The sequence below is a fragment of the Pseudorasbora parva genome, chromosome 11 (genome assembly GCF_024679245.1).
Source record: "Pseudorasbora parva isolate DD20220531a chromosome 11, ASM2467924v1, whole genome shotgun sequence".
In the NCBI taxonomy this organism is placed as follows: domain Eukaryota; kingdom Metazoa; phylum Chordata; class Actinopteri; order Cypriniformes; family Gobionidae; genus Pseudorasbora; species Pseudorasbora parva.
In genome coordinates this window covers 43,867,370-43,884,029 of record NC_090182.1, presented here as the reverse complement: position 1 = coordinate 43,884,029, position 16,660 = coordinate 43,867,370, and the positions used below count along the sequence as shown (strand labels likewise).

Sequence of the window (16,660 nt, the reverse complement as noted above, 5' to 3'; positions counted from 1 at the left end):
CCGGGATCAAATAAAGTTCTGGGTAAATATTTCCCCTTTAAAACGGCCTTGCTCACAAGGTAGCACTTTTTCAAAGTTCGGGAACTTTCGGGGGTGGGACTTAGGTACTGAACATGCTGATTGGTTGAGCTCACCCTGCATTGTATTTCAATCTAAAAGTCTGTTTCGGTGTGTGCAGTAAGCAGCTACACACTGGCTGCGTTATGTTTTATGTCTTTGCATACCAGAAACGTGTCTGACACGCCGCTGCTGCTATGTTAAACATTAATATATAGCCTACTGATACAGCAAAGACATCGTCGGAAGTATTGACAGCAAAATATGCTACAGAAAATGTTGTTCTTTATTGACAGGTGCAGTATTTAAAAATCGATAATTATTTATGTCATAATTTATTTATATGTAATCATGTCAAAATGATATATAAACATATTTTCCTATTTTATATTTTGCCTGAAAGCACTTCCAACGCGCTTACATGTGGCGTGAAAAATAGACGTCGGTTCTATTTCTAGCTTGCGTGTGTTTTTGGCGTGGCTCGAGCAGGCAAGCTCTAACCTGTTAAGGAGCCAAAATAAAAACGGACACGCCACGCAGCCAGTTTGTAGCCGGCCAAAAAGTAGTTTGGTATTTAAATCAACAATGGTGTTTACAAAATACAACTGATGGGCAGAAGACGAGGTTCAGGCTTTATTACGTTTATTTGCGGAGGACAAAATCCAGTGGGAACTTTAAAGTCGATGTGCGCAGTCCTCCGTCACCGGACTAATTTTAACTAAATCGGACTCCTGCTGCGTTTGTGCTGACACTCCCTCAGCGGCTAAATCACAAATTGAACCGACACATTCAGTTTTTAATTGTAGTGTCTGTTCTCTAACTGAACTGATTTTATGAAAATGAACGCGGTGGGAAAGTGATCCAGTAATCCAGTAGCCGTGGCTTTGGGAGTGGCCTCGTAGGGCAGCGAAGCATTCTGGGAATTGTTATCTTTCATCCCCATGAGACAAAAATACATTTTCTGTCTTTTCTCAGTCTAGAAAGCACCAAATAAAAAGAATATTCACACACACACACACACACACACACACACACACACACACACACACACACACACACACACACACACACACACACACACACACACACACACACACACACACACACACACACTCATGTCGTGTTTCCATGTTTTATGGGGACTTTCCATAGGCGTAATGGATTTCATACTGGACAAACTGTACATCCTATCCCCTACACTGCCCCTGTCCCTAAACCTACCCATAACAGGAAACATTCTGCATTTTTACTTTCTCAAAAAAAACTCCTTCTGTGTGATTTATAGGCAAGGCAAGGCAAGGCAAGGCAAGTTTATTTGTATAGCACATTTCATACCCAATGGCAATTCAAAGTGCTTTACATAGAAATTAATTAAAACAGTGGTAACAAATGCATGAGAAAAAAAAGAATACCATATGGACGAATAAAGAATTAAAAACAAGCATAGTTAAAACAGTCGTAAAGATATAGTAATTAAAAAAAAATAATAATAAAAAAAAAATAATAATAATAAAAAAAAAAGATAAAATAAAATAAAATAAAATGGTCAGATCCACAATAATGGTCTGATATAAAAATAAACATTCTTCAGTTTACTGCCTACATACATGTACCATCTTAATTAGAACACCTCTCATTCATTTCTTTCTCAAACACGTTCATAACATCCATTTTAATCACTATTCCCTGATTTTTACTCAGAAACCTTCTTGTTAAAACCCTTACTCACTCATCATACCCTCCACAGATTTACACATACTCAAACCTTATTGTCAAACTTACTATTTCCATCAAACCCAGTTTTCACTCGTCATATTCAACTCAAAAGAACATATAAAATAAACAATAACCAGAGATAAGAACAAAGGTAAACTAAAACAATTATAAAAAGAATAAAGAGATAAGATAGGGTGCAATCAGTCGGACATACAGTGCTCAGAGCTCATTCAGTAAATGCACAGCTAAACAGATGTGTTTTGAGTCTGGATTTGAATGTGGCTACTGTTGGAGCAAATCTGATCTGTTCAGGAAGCCGGTTCCAACTGAGGCTGGCATAATAGCTAAAGGCAGACTCTCCTTGCTTTGAGTGAACTCTTGGTATTTCTAACTGACTTGATCCTGCTGATCTGAGTGATCTGTTGGGTTTATATTTAATCAGCATATCTGCGATGTATTGGGGTCCTAGCTCATTGAGTGATTTATAAACAAGTAATAGTACTTTAAAGTCGATCCTAAATGTAACTGGAAGCCAGTGTAAAGACCTGAGGACTGGTGTGATATGGTCATATTTTCTGGTTCTGCTCACAATCCTGGCAGCAGCGTTCTGTATGAGCTGCAGCTGTCTAATGGTCTTTTTAGGAAGGCCAGTGAGAAGGCCATTACAATAGTCCACCCTACTGGTGATGAAAGCATGAACGAGTTTCTCTAAGTCTTGCCTGGAGACAAAACATCTAATCCTTGCAATATTTTTCAGATGATAGTAAGCTGATTTAGTTATTGCTTTGACATGACTACTGAAACTCAGGTCGGACTCTAAAATCACTCCAAGATTCCTGACTTGATTTTTTGTTATCAGGCCTTTAGCCTCAAGATATGCGTTCACCTTGAGAATTTCATCTTTGTTTCCAAATGTAGTGATTTCGGTTTTGTCTTTGTTTAACTGAAGATAGTTTTGGCACATCCAGTTGTTAACTTCATCAATGCATTTGCACAGGGAGTCAATGGGGCTGTAGTCATTAGGTGACAGCGCTAAGTAGAGCTGGGTGTCATCAGCATAGCTGTGGTAAGCAATATTGTTCTTTTTCATTATTTGGCTCAGTGGCAGCATATACAGGTTAAACAGGAGTGGTGCTAGAATGGACCCTTGTGGGACTCCGCATGTCATGGATGTCCACTCAGACTTATGGTCTCCTATACTCACATAATAACCTCTCCCTTCTAAGTATGATCTGAACCATTTGAGGACCATCCCAGAAAGCCCGACCCAGTTTTCCAGCCTGTCTAGAAGTATGGTGTGGTCAACAGTGTCGAATGCGGCACTGAGATCCAGTTGTACCAGAATTGATGTTTTGCCTGTATCAGTGTTTAACCGAATATCATTTATAATCTTTATGAGTGCTGTCTCTGTACTGTGATGTGGACGGAAACCAGATTGAAAATTATCAAAGTATCCATTTGAGCGTAAGAATTTGTTCAACTGATTGAAAACAACTTTTTCAATGATTTTGCCTGTAAGGCCGCCCAAATCGTCCCAATGGAGGCTAACGATCGGCGGGTGAAGTTCGCTGCGCGTTCGTCTTTTCAGCGGGGAAAAGGGGATTTTATTCCAATTCCTCGTTATCTGACTCCATTTAATGATAATTTAGAATTTGGATTAGAATGCCAATTGTTTATTTGGTCATTCATTTTTAATAGTTTAAGTACACATTTAATTATTCCGTTTAACCCTTTGTTGAAATTATACCCAACCTGAATAATTCCAGAGCAAGTCAGAATCCATCAAAGTGTAACAATTTATTTAACAGTCAGGTAAATGTATAAAGCCAATTACATAGTCAATTCAAGGTAATCCATATATAACATCAAATAGTCTGAAGTAAAGAATGAAATGTATACCTGACTTCTGAAAACTACATAATGCTGGCTATCTCGAGACATCCAGCATTACGGGCTGACCGGTTTAAAGTGTCAAGCCTTGAGCTCTTTGCAACATTTCCTTAAATACCCAGAAACAAATGCACAAACTCTTTCAAATGTAAACACGAGTGCACAATGGGAATTTGCATTGATCAAGACTTGTATTGATCCAAAGGCCAAATGGCTGAAAGCCACACCCACCATACACCAAGGAAAGATATCTTTAAACCCTTAAAACATTTATGATGTTCTAGTTTACTTCTGTGGAGTAGAGATATTTGTACCAGTCGCACTGAGACATTTCAAACGATATCAAACACATATAATACTGCATTGTGAGGATTGACATTGTAACAAAGAGATTTCTGGTGCATTTCAGGTGATCTCAAGTTTGTGGGAGCAGTAGTTTGGGGGAAGTTTCATGTGAAAGGAAAGGCATGTAAATTAGAGTCATTCATAGATGATTCACTCAGTGTGATGTCGTCTCGGACAGAGACTCTAACTCTATGAATAAGCTCAGATGCTAATTTCCTTTATTTTCTCAGAGAGTCCTTGTTCTTCATTCAGACATTTCGGCATATACTAGTTTTTTCAGTCTTACAGTTCCACCTCTTGATCCCAATGGGTCAAACTCTGGTGGTCCTATGGGATCACTGTTAGACGTTGGTTAGACGTTGGTTCAATCCTTGAGATGACGAAATTGTCTTAGCAGCTGCAGAGCCCTTTGGAAGGTTCTTTGTTCACCTGCAGGACACCGTCTTACCAGGTGTGTGTAGCTTGAGTTTAAGCTGGTGGGTGAATGTGTTCAGGTGTTCTACCTGTGGTTCAGCACAGCATGTTCATAGAGTCAGTCTCGGACCTTGGTGAATGTTCAGTTAACGTGTCACTTCTTCATGGGGAAGCTTCTGCTTCTGCACCTTCCCGATAATCTGACTCTCCTTGTGTAATTCTCACACCTCCAATGGTGTGGTTCACTGGGTAGATTTCAATGGGTGGAAGGCTTCTCCGTAGTTGACACCTGAAAAGAGTCTTAATGTCCACTTAACGACTGAACACTGATGAACTTAAAGCCATAGAGAAATGCATAAGAACATACAATGCAAGAAAACAAAAATAAAAAACAATGTGGGTTCACGTCAGCAGTGCGATTGGTACACCTTCTCTCAAGTGTTTTTTTAAGGTCATAATTGGTGGGGTGGTATTTAATCACCTAATTCTTCACTATCACTGTGATAAAGTGACAGCGGAATTTAAGTATTCTTGGTCTGGATTACCTAAGGAAATGCAGCAAAAAGTCAGTGCAGTTTATATATTAAAATAGATGATATGCATATAATAATAACATCATCAATAATATTCAATATTCAATCACAATTATGAAGATATACATATATATATAATAACCACTGTGTTTGTTCAGGAATCTTCCAATGCAATTAAGGCAGATCTAAATATGTTTAGTCATACAATAATGGAGATTGTGTATTCCTTGTCACAGTGTGTGTGTGTGTGTGTGCGTGAGTGTGTGTGTGTGTGTGTGTGTGTGCGTGTGCGTGTGCGTGTGAGTGTGTGTGTGTGAGAGAGAGACTTTGAGAGACTGTGAGAGAGTGAGTGTGCGTGTGTCTGTGTGTGTGTGTGTGTGTGTGTGTGTGTCTTCGTTAGATTGTCATCATGTGACCAACTCTACTGTCCTGTGTGTTTGAAGCTATTTGGATCTGTTGGTGTGAAAAGATGGACAATAGATCTTTAGTGAAGTAACACTTTTGGACTCTATGCCATCTATGATGTGTAGTGTACAACCTGGACAGATTTGATCTGTTTCAGGTGATATGAGGGTGTAGTGAAGGAGGTGTGTGTTCTGTGTTCTGTGTTTGTTTTTGGGAGATGGGTGGAGTCTTATCAATAACAATCTGTGTTGCAAAATTTAGTTCCAGTGCTACACTGGTAGGTCATTTTGTGAAGTGTGAATGACCCCATTAAGTGTTTTCGCACCCATCTCCATCATTCCAGGTTGTTCTGACAATTCCATTGTTTTGGCTCTGATGGGGGTGTTAGCCCCATCTTGGTGTCCATCCTACAAGGAATTGCAGTTGTAAACCTGAGACAAAAATAATGCAGAGAATCACAGTTAATTCTGACATTATCAACAGCTTCACAGTCAGGTTTGGACTTATTTGAATGGCACTATTATGTCTGTTGCAATTTTCATCCTGGCTGTCACATGAAACAGAGTTTCATCGGCCAGGTCTGAATTGTTGCTGTTGTTTTAGTACAGTGTGTGACACCTTAAAACTGTTCTTACAGTCGAGCCTTCACAGTCTGCTGTGAGCATTAGAGACCCCAGTTCTGCTGGAGAATTTTTCTGGATTAATCAGAGCTTTTATCGCTCATACTGTCATGAATTCCGATGGGTTGGTTCCCATGGCTTTATTTCCAGTTGCTCTCTTTACAGTCAGATCTGTGGGCAGAAATTGATTCACCTGTTTTGGTGTTGTCTGCATTGAATTTTGTTTTACGGTGTCGCACACACATTTGATTATTTGAGGTCTCTGTGACCTGTAAAAAAAAATTGAGGTACTTCTGTGGTGAAGGGTGAATTGGTTTGCTATTATCAGTGCCACACATATAGCTGTGTTCTTGTAAAGGCAAAAGATAACAGCACAACCCCTCCCTTTTGGCACTGGGAATTGAACCAATGCAACACAAGATTAAAATCGAATACATTTCTTTATGCATTACCTCAATATTTTATCTGACTCAATAATGTAAACGTTTTAATTATTTCTAATACTTTATAAATATGAATAAATGTCTGATTATTCTGCTTAACTCTTTACTTTATTGAAATCATTCATTAGGTTCTTAGAGTCACAGGGTCTTCGCACTTTCCAGTATGCGGGCCCATAATCACAAACTTATCAGTCTTGGTCAAGTAGACAGAGGTTAAATCTTTTATATTGAGTTATAGTCAGTAAACTAAGATTCCGATAACATGAGTATTCACAAACTCGTCAGTCTTGGTCGTCAGTAGAGGCCATACGACTGATATCTTGGACGCCCGTGCTACACGTTGATCATTCCAAGATATTTTTGTTCAGTCCCCTTGGGTTTGAATTCTCGTAATTAATGTAAACTGCTTTCAATCAGAGGCCCATGACCATCACCACAGATTCAAGTGACCAACTTACTATCTCTAATGGTGACTTTCTATAATCATGCCGTGGTTTTCCACGTCTACGTAATTTAGAGCAATATTACAACAATCAGGAATTAGGGTTGCCCTATTTAGATTGGTCTAACAATTTGTTATTGTTCTAAACGGAAGACGTCTTTAGTCTTTCAACCCGCAGTCCAAGTCTACGTATCTGAACGCCAATGTGTTAGTCGGAGCTCTAAAACATCAGCCTGGTGTGCTTTTATGCTCCACCGAAAAACTGTGTTCTAGTCCGTGTACTAACCTGAGCGTAGTCTTGTGGTGTCATGGATGTACATGATCCACTGAGTTATTAACACAACATACGTTATAGCATTTTCATGGTTAAGGCAATTGAATAACACTGTAGCCACATGGCAATCCTATGCTCCACCTGGGAGACAAACAAATTCAACAAAGAACCACATTTATTCAGTTTTTCTCAAGATACATGGTCTAGAATGCATATAGCATCTACAACCTTTATCCTAAGTGTTTCATACACTTACAGTAAAGCAATCTTGTGTTTTAAAGAATAAACTTAAATAGCCTAGGTGTTTTTATTAACACAAACAACTATCGTGTGTTCAATGCGCACGTGTTTAGTACAATTACAAATTTGAAAATGCATACGAACTAATACCAAGCGTTAGGCGGAACTCTAAAATCTCAGTCGGCGTGCCTCAAAGCTCCACCCAAAAACTGAACTCCAGTCCGTTACTAACCTGACAGATTTGCGGTAACAATACATCCTAATGCACTAAAATCAATAATTTCAGAGTAAATCAAAATTAAATCGAACGCAACAACATATTTGTCAAAGTGTCTTAAAGATAATGATTTTGATTCGGCCCTGCAGTCACAACTGGCTGGCATGTACATTGATTGCACGACAACAGTCAGGCTTAAGTTCAATGAGCGACTCTGTTGCTGTTAACATCCAATGAACTAGCAGCACATGCTGAGTGCAGTCAAATTCCTGCTCGAATTCTGTTTTGAGTGAGGTTTCGGATTTTATTTTCATGCCAATACATTTGAATATGAAAGACTGGTTCAAGACTGATGCAAGCACATTCGTTGTATCTCTTTTTAGATTTCAAATGCCTATTTGCTTGATTTAGTCTATTTACAGACTAATCTGCTTGGCAGCACAGTGGCAATTTTAACTGAATTTACAAAATGTGATAGATTTAGGTGTTACTTATTTGGCTAAACGCTCCCATTGAACATAGAGAGAAAGTCTTTGTTCTCCGAGTGGGCGTGGTACGCCCCGTTGGGCTCGCTGAGCCACTCAGAAACATCATGAGGTTTCTTAACAAAAATACAGTAACAACATCACTATCATTCTGTGTATCAATCTTAGATTTGAATCGTACCACCTCTTAATCATTTGTAGCCACGAGTAATTTAGCTGTGTGGCAATAATAGCTGTAGCCAATTTTGATCAAACAAAAAGTTCTCTTCATTTTTACATGTTGCATATGCATCAGCCTGTTTTTCCCAACTTTGTTTTTCATAAACAAATGCATCAACGTGCGTATCTATCAATTCACAAATGCCTTCCAATTGTTTGCAAACTTAGATTTTTAATTGTTTGCTCGTTCTCATCGTGTGTTGCTAGTTTGTTGCAACTAATAAAACAACGGAGAAAGCATTTAGCTGATTTTAAAAACGCTCTAATTTACAAATGCTTATCGAGTCTCAGGAAATAGTTTGGAAGATGTTTTTCCAATTTAGGTTTAGTTGTTGTAGGTCTACGCCGACAAAGAAATATTTTAAAATCCATAACATGAGTTTTAATTCCTCTACTGCGCTGTTGCTATCATGTCCCTGATATGTGATTGTATCTAAATTCTTAAACCCCACCGGATTGCGGTTCCGGTCTAACATTGGGTATTCCGACCCATTCTATTAATGTGTCTATATGGGATGCGTCTGTTTTTCCCTAAACATTTCTAAAAAGGCAAAAAGAATTTTACTTACCAGAACAGCTGAAGAAAGAGAAGTGCAAACCTCTTGTTGATTTTAAAATCGAATACTTCGCTGAAAAGACGTTGCTCGTAAGAGAGTTGCAACATCACGGAGGCTGGTCACCATTTTGTAAGGCCGCCCAAATCGTCCCAATGGAGGCTAACGATCGGCGGGTGAAGTTCGCTGCGCGTTCGTCTTTTCAGCGGGGAAAAGGGGATTTTATTCCAATTCCTCGTTATCTGACTCCATTTAATGATAATTTAGAATTTGGATTAGAATGCCAATTGTTTATTTGGTCATTCATTTTTAATAGTTTAAGTACACATTTAATTATTCCGTTTAACCCTTTGTTGAAATTATACCCAACCTGAATAATTCCAGAGCAAGTCAGAATCCATCAAAGTGTAACAATTTATTTAACAGTCAGGTAAATGTATAAAGCCAATTACATAGTCAATTCAAGGTAATCCATATATAACATCAAATAGTCTGAAGTAAAGAATGAAATGTATACCTGACTTCTGAAAACTACATAATGCTGGCTATCTCGAGACATCCAGCATTACGGGCTGACCGGTTTAAAGTGTCAAGCCTTGAGCTCTTTGCAACATTTCCTTAAATACCCAGAAACAAATGCACAAACTCTTTCAAATGTAAACACGAGTGCACAATGGGAATTTGCATTGATCAAGACTTGTATTGATCCAAAGGCCAAATGGCTGAAAGCCACACCCACCATACACCAAGGAAAGATATCTTTAAACCCTTAAAACATTTATGATGTTCTAGTTTACTTCTGTGGAGTAGAGATATTTGTACCAGTCGCACTGAGACATTTCAAACGATATCAAACACATATAATACTGCATTGTGAGGATTGACATTGTAACAAAGAGATTTCTGGTGCATTTCAGGTGATCTCAAGTTTGTGGGAGCAGTAGTTTGGGGGAAGTTTCATGTGAAAGGAAAGGCATGTAAATTAGAGTCATTCATAGATGATTCACTCAGTGTGATGTCGTCTCGGACAGAGACTCTAACTCTATGAATAAGCTCAGATGCTAATTTCCTTTATTTTCTCAGAGAGTCCTTGTTCTTCATTCAGACATTTCGGCATATACTAGTTTTTTCAGTCTTACATGCCTATGAAGGGGAGATTTGAGATTGGTCTGTAGTTGCTCAGTATGGAGTTATCCAGATTTCTCTTTTTCAGAAGAGGCTTAACTATTGCAGTTTTAAGGGCGGTTGGAAAAGTCCCATAGAGAAGTGAGGAGTTTACCACTTCTAGGAGATCTGCTTCTAAACAGTTAAACACACTTTTGAAGAAAGAAGTGGGGAGTGTGTCTAGGGCACAGGTTGATGTTTTAAGATGCTGTACTGTGTCTTCTAAAATTTTGCAGTCAATAGCTTCGAAATCTGACATGGTAATTTTCCGAGGGTTTGGTATGATCTGACTGACCCCAGAGCAACTAGAGGATGTGCTGATCGCCTTTCTGATATTATTGATTTTCTCGGAGAAGTAGGAAGCAAACTCACTGCACTTACTGTCTGAGAGCATTTCACTAGGAGTCTGACTCGGGGGGTTTGTTAGTCTCTCGACAGTAGCAAAAAGAGTGCGCGTGTTGTTTATGTGTTTGTTTATAATATTTGAGAAGAAGGTCTGTCTAGCTTTGCCTAGTTCAACATTGAAAGCATGAAGGGTGTCTTTATAGATGTTATAATGGACTACAAGTTTTGTCTTCCGCCACATGCGTTCAGATTTTCTGCATTGTCTTTTCATTATTTGAACTGCTGTTGAGTTTCTCCAAGGTGCTTTTTGTTTGGTACTCTTTTTCCTGACTTTTAGAGGAGCAATATCATCAATTACACTCTTAACTTTTGAGTTAAAGGAGTCAAGGAGAAAATCAACAGAGTCTGCAGATATGCTTGGTGTTAGAGATAAAGCCTTCATAAACAGCACATTAGTGTTCTCATTTAAGCATCTCTTTTTGACAGAGACAGATCTAGCTTCAATGGCAGGAGAGATTGATATATCAAAGAAAATACAGAAATGATCAGACAGTGCCACATCCTTAATAACAATTGATGAAATGTTTAGACCCTTACTGATAAGTAAATCTAGAGTGTGTCCACGATTGTGTGTGGGTCCATTTACATGCTGTGTCAAATCAAAAGTGTTAAGAACAGTCATGAGCTCTTTTGTTTTACTGGATTCAATATTGTCTATGTGAATGTTAAAATCCCCAGCAATAGCAAAACAGTCAAACTCTGAGGAAATTATTGATAACAGTTCTATAAAGTCCTCAGTGAAGCCTGCAGAGTATTTCGGAGGCCTATAAATAATGATAAGCAGGATGCGTGGAGAACCTTTTAACACAATACCCATATATTCTAGAGACAAATAGTCACCAAATGATACTTGCTTACATTGATAGAAATCTTTAAAAAGAGCAGCAACACCCCCACCTCTCCTAACAGATCTGCAAACACTCATAAAAGTAAAGTTAGGAGGGGCTGCTTCATTGAGGACTGTTGCACTACAGTTTTCTTCTAGCCACGTTTCATTTAGAAGCAGAAAATCTAGGTTGTTAGTGGTTATTAAGTCATTGACTAGAAATGATTTGTTTTTAAGTGAACGGATGTTTAAAAGCGCTAACTTAACAGTAATAATTTTTTTCTCCACATTAATCCTATTTTGGCAGGTAACAGGCAGCAGATTATATTGGTTTATTAAACGGCCTGACAAGGCCTTAGACTTTCTTTCACGTAACAGAACAGAGATAGAGAAAGAGGCAGGCACACTGGGTTCCCCCTTGTTTTGTAAACATTTGATAGAGTTACTGTTATCATAGCGGGGACCCAAAACACATCACTGAGAGCTGGAATCAGTTGTTTTTGGTTCACCTACAACAGATGGAGGCGGGTGTGGGCCCTGACGTTGTGACCGAAGAAATCTCACAGGAGGAGGGCGAGGACGAGCTGGGCCCACAGGCTTTGGTGTTTGTGGGGCTCCACGATTTTTGGTCGATATTTGGGGGCTCATAGCGATCGAGTGTGATAGTCTGATTCCAGCATGAACCAAGTCCTCCATTTTCTCTGAGAAGCTCAGATGCGGGGATGCTGGAGAGAGGAATGACATGTCCGGTGAGAGGGGCTGTTTCTCTGGTGTTATCGGAAGTTGAAATATGTTGTCCTGGCTTCCCTGTCCATTTTCCAGAAAATCATCCTTGGGTGCTGAATCTTGGAGCAGATCTAATCCTTCACAGTCAGTCTGTGGTGAGCTCTGTGGGCAGGGCTCAGCTGGGAGTGTGTCCGTGAGCAATTGTTGTTGTGGGGGCGTGGTCTTATCATTGTCCTTGTGGGATGTGTCAGCCACATGTCCATTCAGCTGCTGAAAAGAAGTCCTGTGGTCGTCCATACTCTGTATCAGGTTGAGTGGGTTAGAACACACAGCTGAAGGATGATGAAGGGAAAAATAAATATTGTCCTTTAACACTCTTGCACCAAGTTTGTTTGGGTGGTGGCCATTTGATGTAAACAATTGTCTCTGGCTCCAGAAGAGATTAAAGTTGTCGATGAAATTCACTCCCTTCATCATGCAGGTTTTTTGCAGCCATGTATTAAGCCCAAGCAACCGTGAGAATCTATTTGTTCCTCTTGCTGGCAGTGGTCCACTGATGAACGGCTGAACTTTCAGTTTGCTAAGTGTTTCAAAAAGTTCATTGAAATCCCTTTTAATGAGTTCTGACTGCTCTCTCTGAATATCGTTCTTTCCTACATGAATGATAAGTCGATTTGCGGTCTTATGTTTTATCAGGATGTTCTGAATTTCCCTGTTTACATCAGAAATGGTTGCTTGTGGAAGGCAGCATGTAGTTGTATCTCTGCTGCTAATGTTTCTGACTGTGGAATCACCCACTATCAGAGTCCTTGGCTCGGCTGCGCTCTGAGCTGAGGGCCGCTGTCTGCTCGACCTTGAGCGCCTGTTAGCATTAGTGTTAGCTGTGGGCTGATGCAATCCGTGTTCGATCACATTCATCACGTTTTGGGATTCATCACCCTCATTCATTAATACTTCAAATCTGTTTTCGAGATGTATCGATGGTGGTCGGAAACTACTGTTTGCAATCCTTGTGTCTGGGGTAGAGCATGCTACTGCAGCAATATATGAAGCTTGTGACAATCTGACGTCTCGAGTGCGTTTGGGTCTTGCCCCCTGTTTGTGCCATCGATTAATGTGTTGATCAGTTACTTGTTTCTCTATCTGTTGAGTAGCACTAAATTTACGGGACTCACCAGCTGTGTGCAGCGGACGTTCGTGATGAAGCTCTGCTGTGTGATTCGTCCGGTTTGGTAGTTGCGCAAATAACTTTGTTTCAAGAACTGCAATCCGTTGTGAAAGTCTGTGGCAGTTTGTGCAGCAAGTAGATTCTTGAACTAAAAGAGGCATTTTCTTATCCTTTCGATAGTAGGCAGCTGTGTTTTCCCTTCCGGAATGTAAGCTGATGGAAGGGAGAGGCTGGTCAGATGAAGTGTTCGCTTTTTTGTAGTAATCCAGTCTCCAGAGTTTCAAGTTTTATCAAAAAAGTTAAGCTTTGTTGTTTGAGCGCTGTGTTGATTTGCTGAAGTTGAAGTTATGAGATAAAATATAGAAGCGATAGAGCAAAGCGCGGAGCAGTAAGCAAGAGCGTCCGAACAGTAGCGAAGCAGGAAGCAGGAAGGATATTTAAGGACATTTATAGGATGTTTTCCTCATGGGGACCTAAAAAATTCCCCACAAGGACAAGGATTGCGGATATTGCCATCTTTGTGGGGACATTTTGTCCCCATAACGTAGGGATTACCAGGTCACACACACACACACACATTTTTTAAAATTATTATTAGTTTATTTATTTTTTGTGTTGTTGTTGCAAAATTGTCCTATATATATATATATATATATATATATATATATATATATATATATATATATATATATATATATAAAGAAGAAATCTTTATGAATCAAAAATTAAACTTAACTAGGACAATTAAGATTATGCAAATCTTGTGTGTGCGTGTGTGTGAGTGTGTGAGAGAGACATGTTTAAAGACATGCTTTCATGAGATAGAATGAGTAAAGATGAACGTGTGTGTGCGTGAGCGTAAGAGAGAGAGAGAGAGAGAGAGAGAGAGAGAGAGAGAGAGAGAGAGAGAGAGAGAGAGAGAGAGAGAGAGAGAGAGAGAGAGCGTTTGTGGAGGGAGGGGTAAAACGAGGCAGAAAGGGAGCAGTTGGAGGCAAGAGCATTAGAATCAGAGAAGACCGAATGATGGTTGGACAGAGAAAAAGAGCGAGCGATTGAAAAAAACACACAAGTGACAGGCACACACACATACGCTTGTTACCACGGAGACAACATGGGGGCGGTTGTTGGCACATTGACCTTGCAGACGAGACAGCGACGACCATCAAGAGGTAAGACGTGAACTCTGTCTGTCTGTCTGTCTGTCTCGCATGCACACAGACAGGTAGACAGAGAAGTTCAGATATACCAGACTCAACTGCGTGCATGAATGTGTGCATCCTTGAATAACATGCCTTAATTTGTGTTTGTATGTGCATCCTTGAGTTGCATGCATGCATGCGTGTGTGTGTGTGTGTGTGTGTGTGTGTGTGTGTTTTCAGTGATTAAATGACTCACACACATCCTCGCTGGACTGTGCAACAAGTGCCGTTTGACTGACGCCAGTGTTAGCTGCGTGTTTCTGCTCTGTAATAAACTCAACGCACACAAACACAATGCATCACGTGACTCATGGAACTGCGTACCATTTTTAATGTGAACTGAGTTAACAGCTTGCAGAAGAGGAGAGACTGTGTCTAATGTGTGTGCGTAGCATAGGTTTCATATCGGGTCATGTATATGCGTATGTGCCTGAAACTCATGTTATCACTCCACTCGCTCGCTCTGTTCCCGCCTGTTACCTTGGAAGCACTGTTGTCATGGTAACGTGGCGATGGCAGTTTGGAGTGTTTTTGTGTGCACGTCTGAAGGGTCCCGACCCATTGCTCATGTCCAAAAGCTGAGAGAGAGAGAGAGAGAGAGAGAGAGAGAGAGAGAGAGAGAGAGACCTGTTGATTTGGCTGTCTCAAGTGTTCACTGCACACTGCGATCTGAGCGGAAGCTACGCATGAAGCTTTTCCAAAACTGGTTGGAAATCGTTTTAAAATGATACTAGGGCTGCACAATCTTGAACAAAAATGCAACATGTGATAAGTCGCTAAATAATGCAATATTCAAGTAAGATGTTATTAAAGGTGCACTATGTAGGATTTTTGCAGTAAAATATCTAAAAACCACCAGGCCAGTGTTATTTTGTTCAGTTGAGTTCTTACAATATCCCAAATGTTTCCAACTATTTAGTACATTTTGAGAAAATTGCTATTTTAACCAATGAGCTGGGACGTCTGAGGGAGTCGCCTGTCAATTGCATCATATCTGCGTTTCCTCAGTTCCCGAGTTTATTCTGCAGAAGCGCTTTTCTCTTAGCAGTGTGAACGTCACAGCAGCCGCTGAACGAACACACAGAGTAACGCCATAACATAATTTTCAACACACTTAAATGTATCTAATATGATAAATAGAGCTGCTTTACGTTATAATCATGACCGCAAAAGCAGAAATACCGCCGGCGACTGTCCCGTCATAATAAAAGTCCCGCTGCTCGCGAGCCGTGTGTGTGTGTGTAACAATCGCTCCATCAGCCGTGCTCAGCTCCTCAACACTCGCTCCTGCTCTGCTTCACTACAGTAACGTTAATAACCGCATCCATCAACATGATTTCTGCCCAAGTCCTGTCCCGATTCTTTTCCACCGGCTGTGAGGTGAAAACCACATGTCCCAAGATTCTGAGCTCAAACTTGCCGTTCATCAAACTACGCCTTTGTTTTTTATTAGACGCCCTCTAGCGGACGGAAAAGTTACAAAATGTAGCTTTAAGTGTGTAAAAATAATTTAAATTATATTTAAAAACTGAAAGTTATATAACCAACATCCATTTTTTTGTGTGTGAGAAGAAAGCATCCCTACAACTTCTGAAAGGGAACAGCAGTGTTTTAATATAGCATCACATAAAAAAATACGTCATTTTAGTTTCAGGAAGGCCTACAGTACATTAGGTTTATTTAACAATATAAATTTAATCTAGAAATTTAAAGAAATTGTAAAAAAAAAAAAAAAAATGCAGGTATGAATATGAATACTGATTCTCTTGTCTGGCTCTCACCAGACCAAGCTCAATTTACGATTGAACATTGGTCTGGGGAGTCTGCTCTGTATTTCTACTGCACAAGATGTGTGATCAACGAGCATTATTCAAATGAGTCTGTACGCAATTGGATAGTCCTTTAACCAATCAGACCACAAGAGGCGTGATCAACGGGCAACGACCCATCATTTCTCTATCTGTCACTGTGTTAAACCCGCCGATAGCGCGCCAAGTGGATAAGCCAGTCTGTGACTGGTTTCTGTAAAAGTGTAACAGCAGCAGTAGAAATGATTGTATGGGTTTCCTGACTTGAGTTGCCGAGCAAAATCAAACCGCCTGCAGGTCAGGCTGGGTTTACCCAGTCTACTGGTTCTCAGGACTTGACTTTTTTTTGCTCACCAGTAGGCATGTGCGCTGAGAGAAGATCTGACGCTGTGCATCATCCGAGAGCGCGCGCTCGTCTCACAGCGCGCAAATATTGAGTTCTCTTTCAAGTCTTGCGCTTAAACGGACAAACTCACACAAGAAGTATGTCAACATGTCCATCTTGATGAG

The 16,660-nt window shown here is 40.0% G+C and overlaps 1 protein-coding gene across 5 annotated transcripts in view; it reads left to right on the top strand.

Annotated features, from left to right (window-relative positions):
- kcnip1a (Kv channel interacting protein 1 a) overlaps nucleotides 1-16,660 on the top strand; it is a 112,141-nt gene that overhangs the window by 53,554 nt on the left and 41,927 nt on the right. Inside the window, exon 1 of one of the 5 annotated variants that reach the window (XM_067458057.1) lies at nucleotides 14,091-14,312. The exons of 3 other annotated variants lie outside the window; for them this stretch is intronic. In XM_067458057.1, the coding sequence (XP_067314158.1) occupies nucleotides 14,255-14,312 (58 nt within the window). In that variant the 5' untranslated portion in view covers nucleotides 14,091-14,254. Of the gene's footprint in view, nucleotides 1-14,090; nucleotides 14,313-16,660 lie in introns of those variants that run through there. One more of the 5 variants, XM_067458056.1, reaches the window with a different exon arrangement.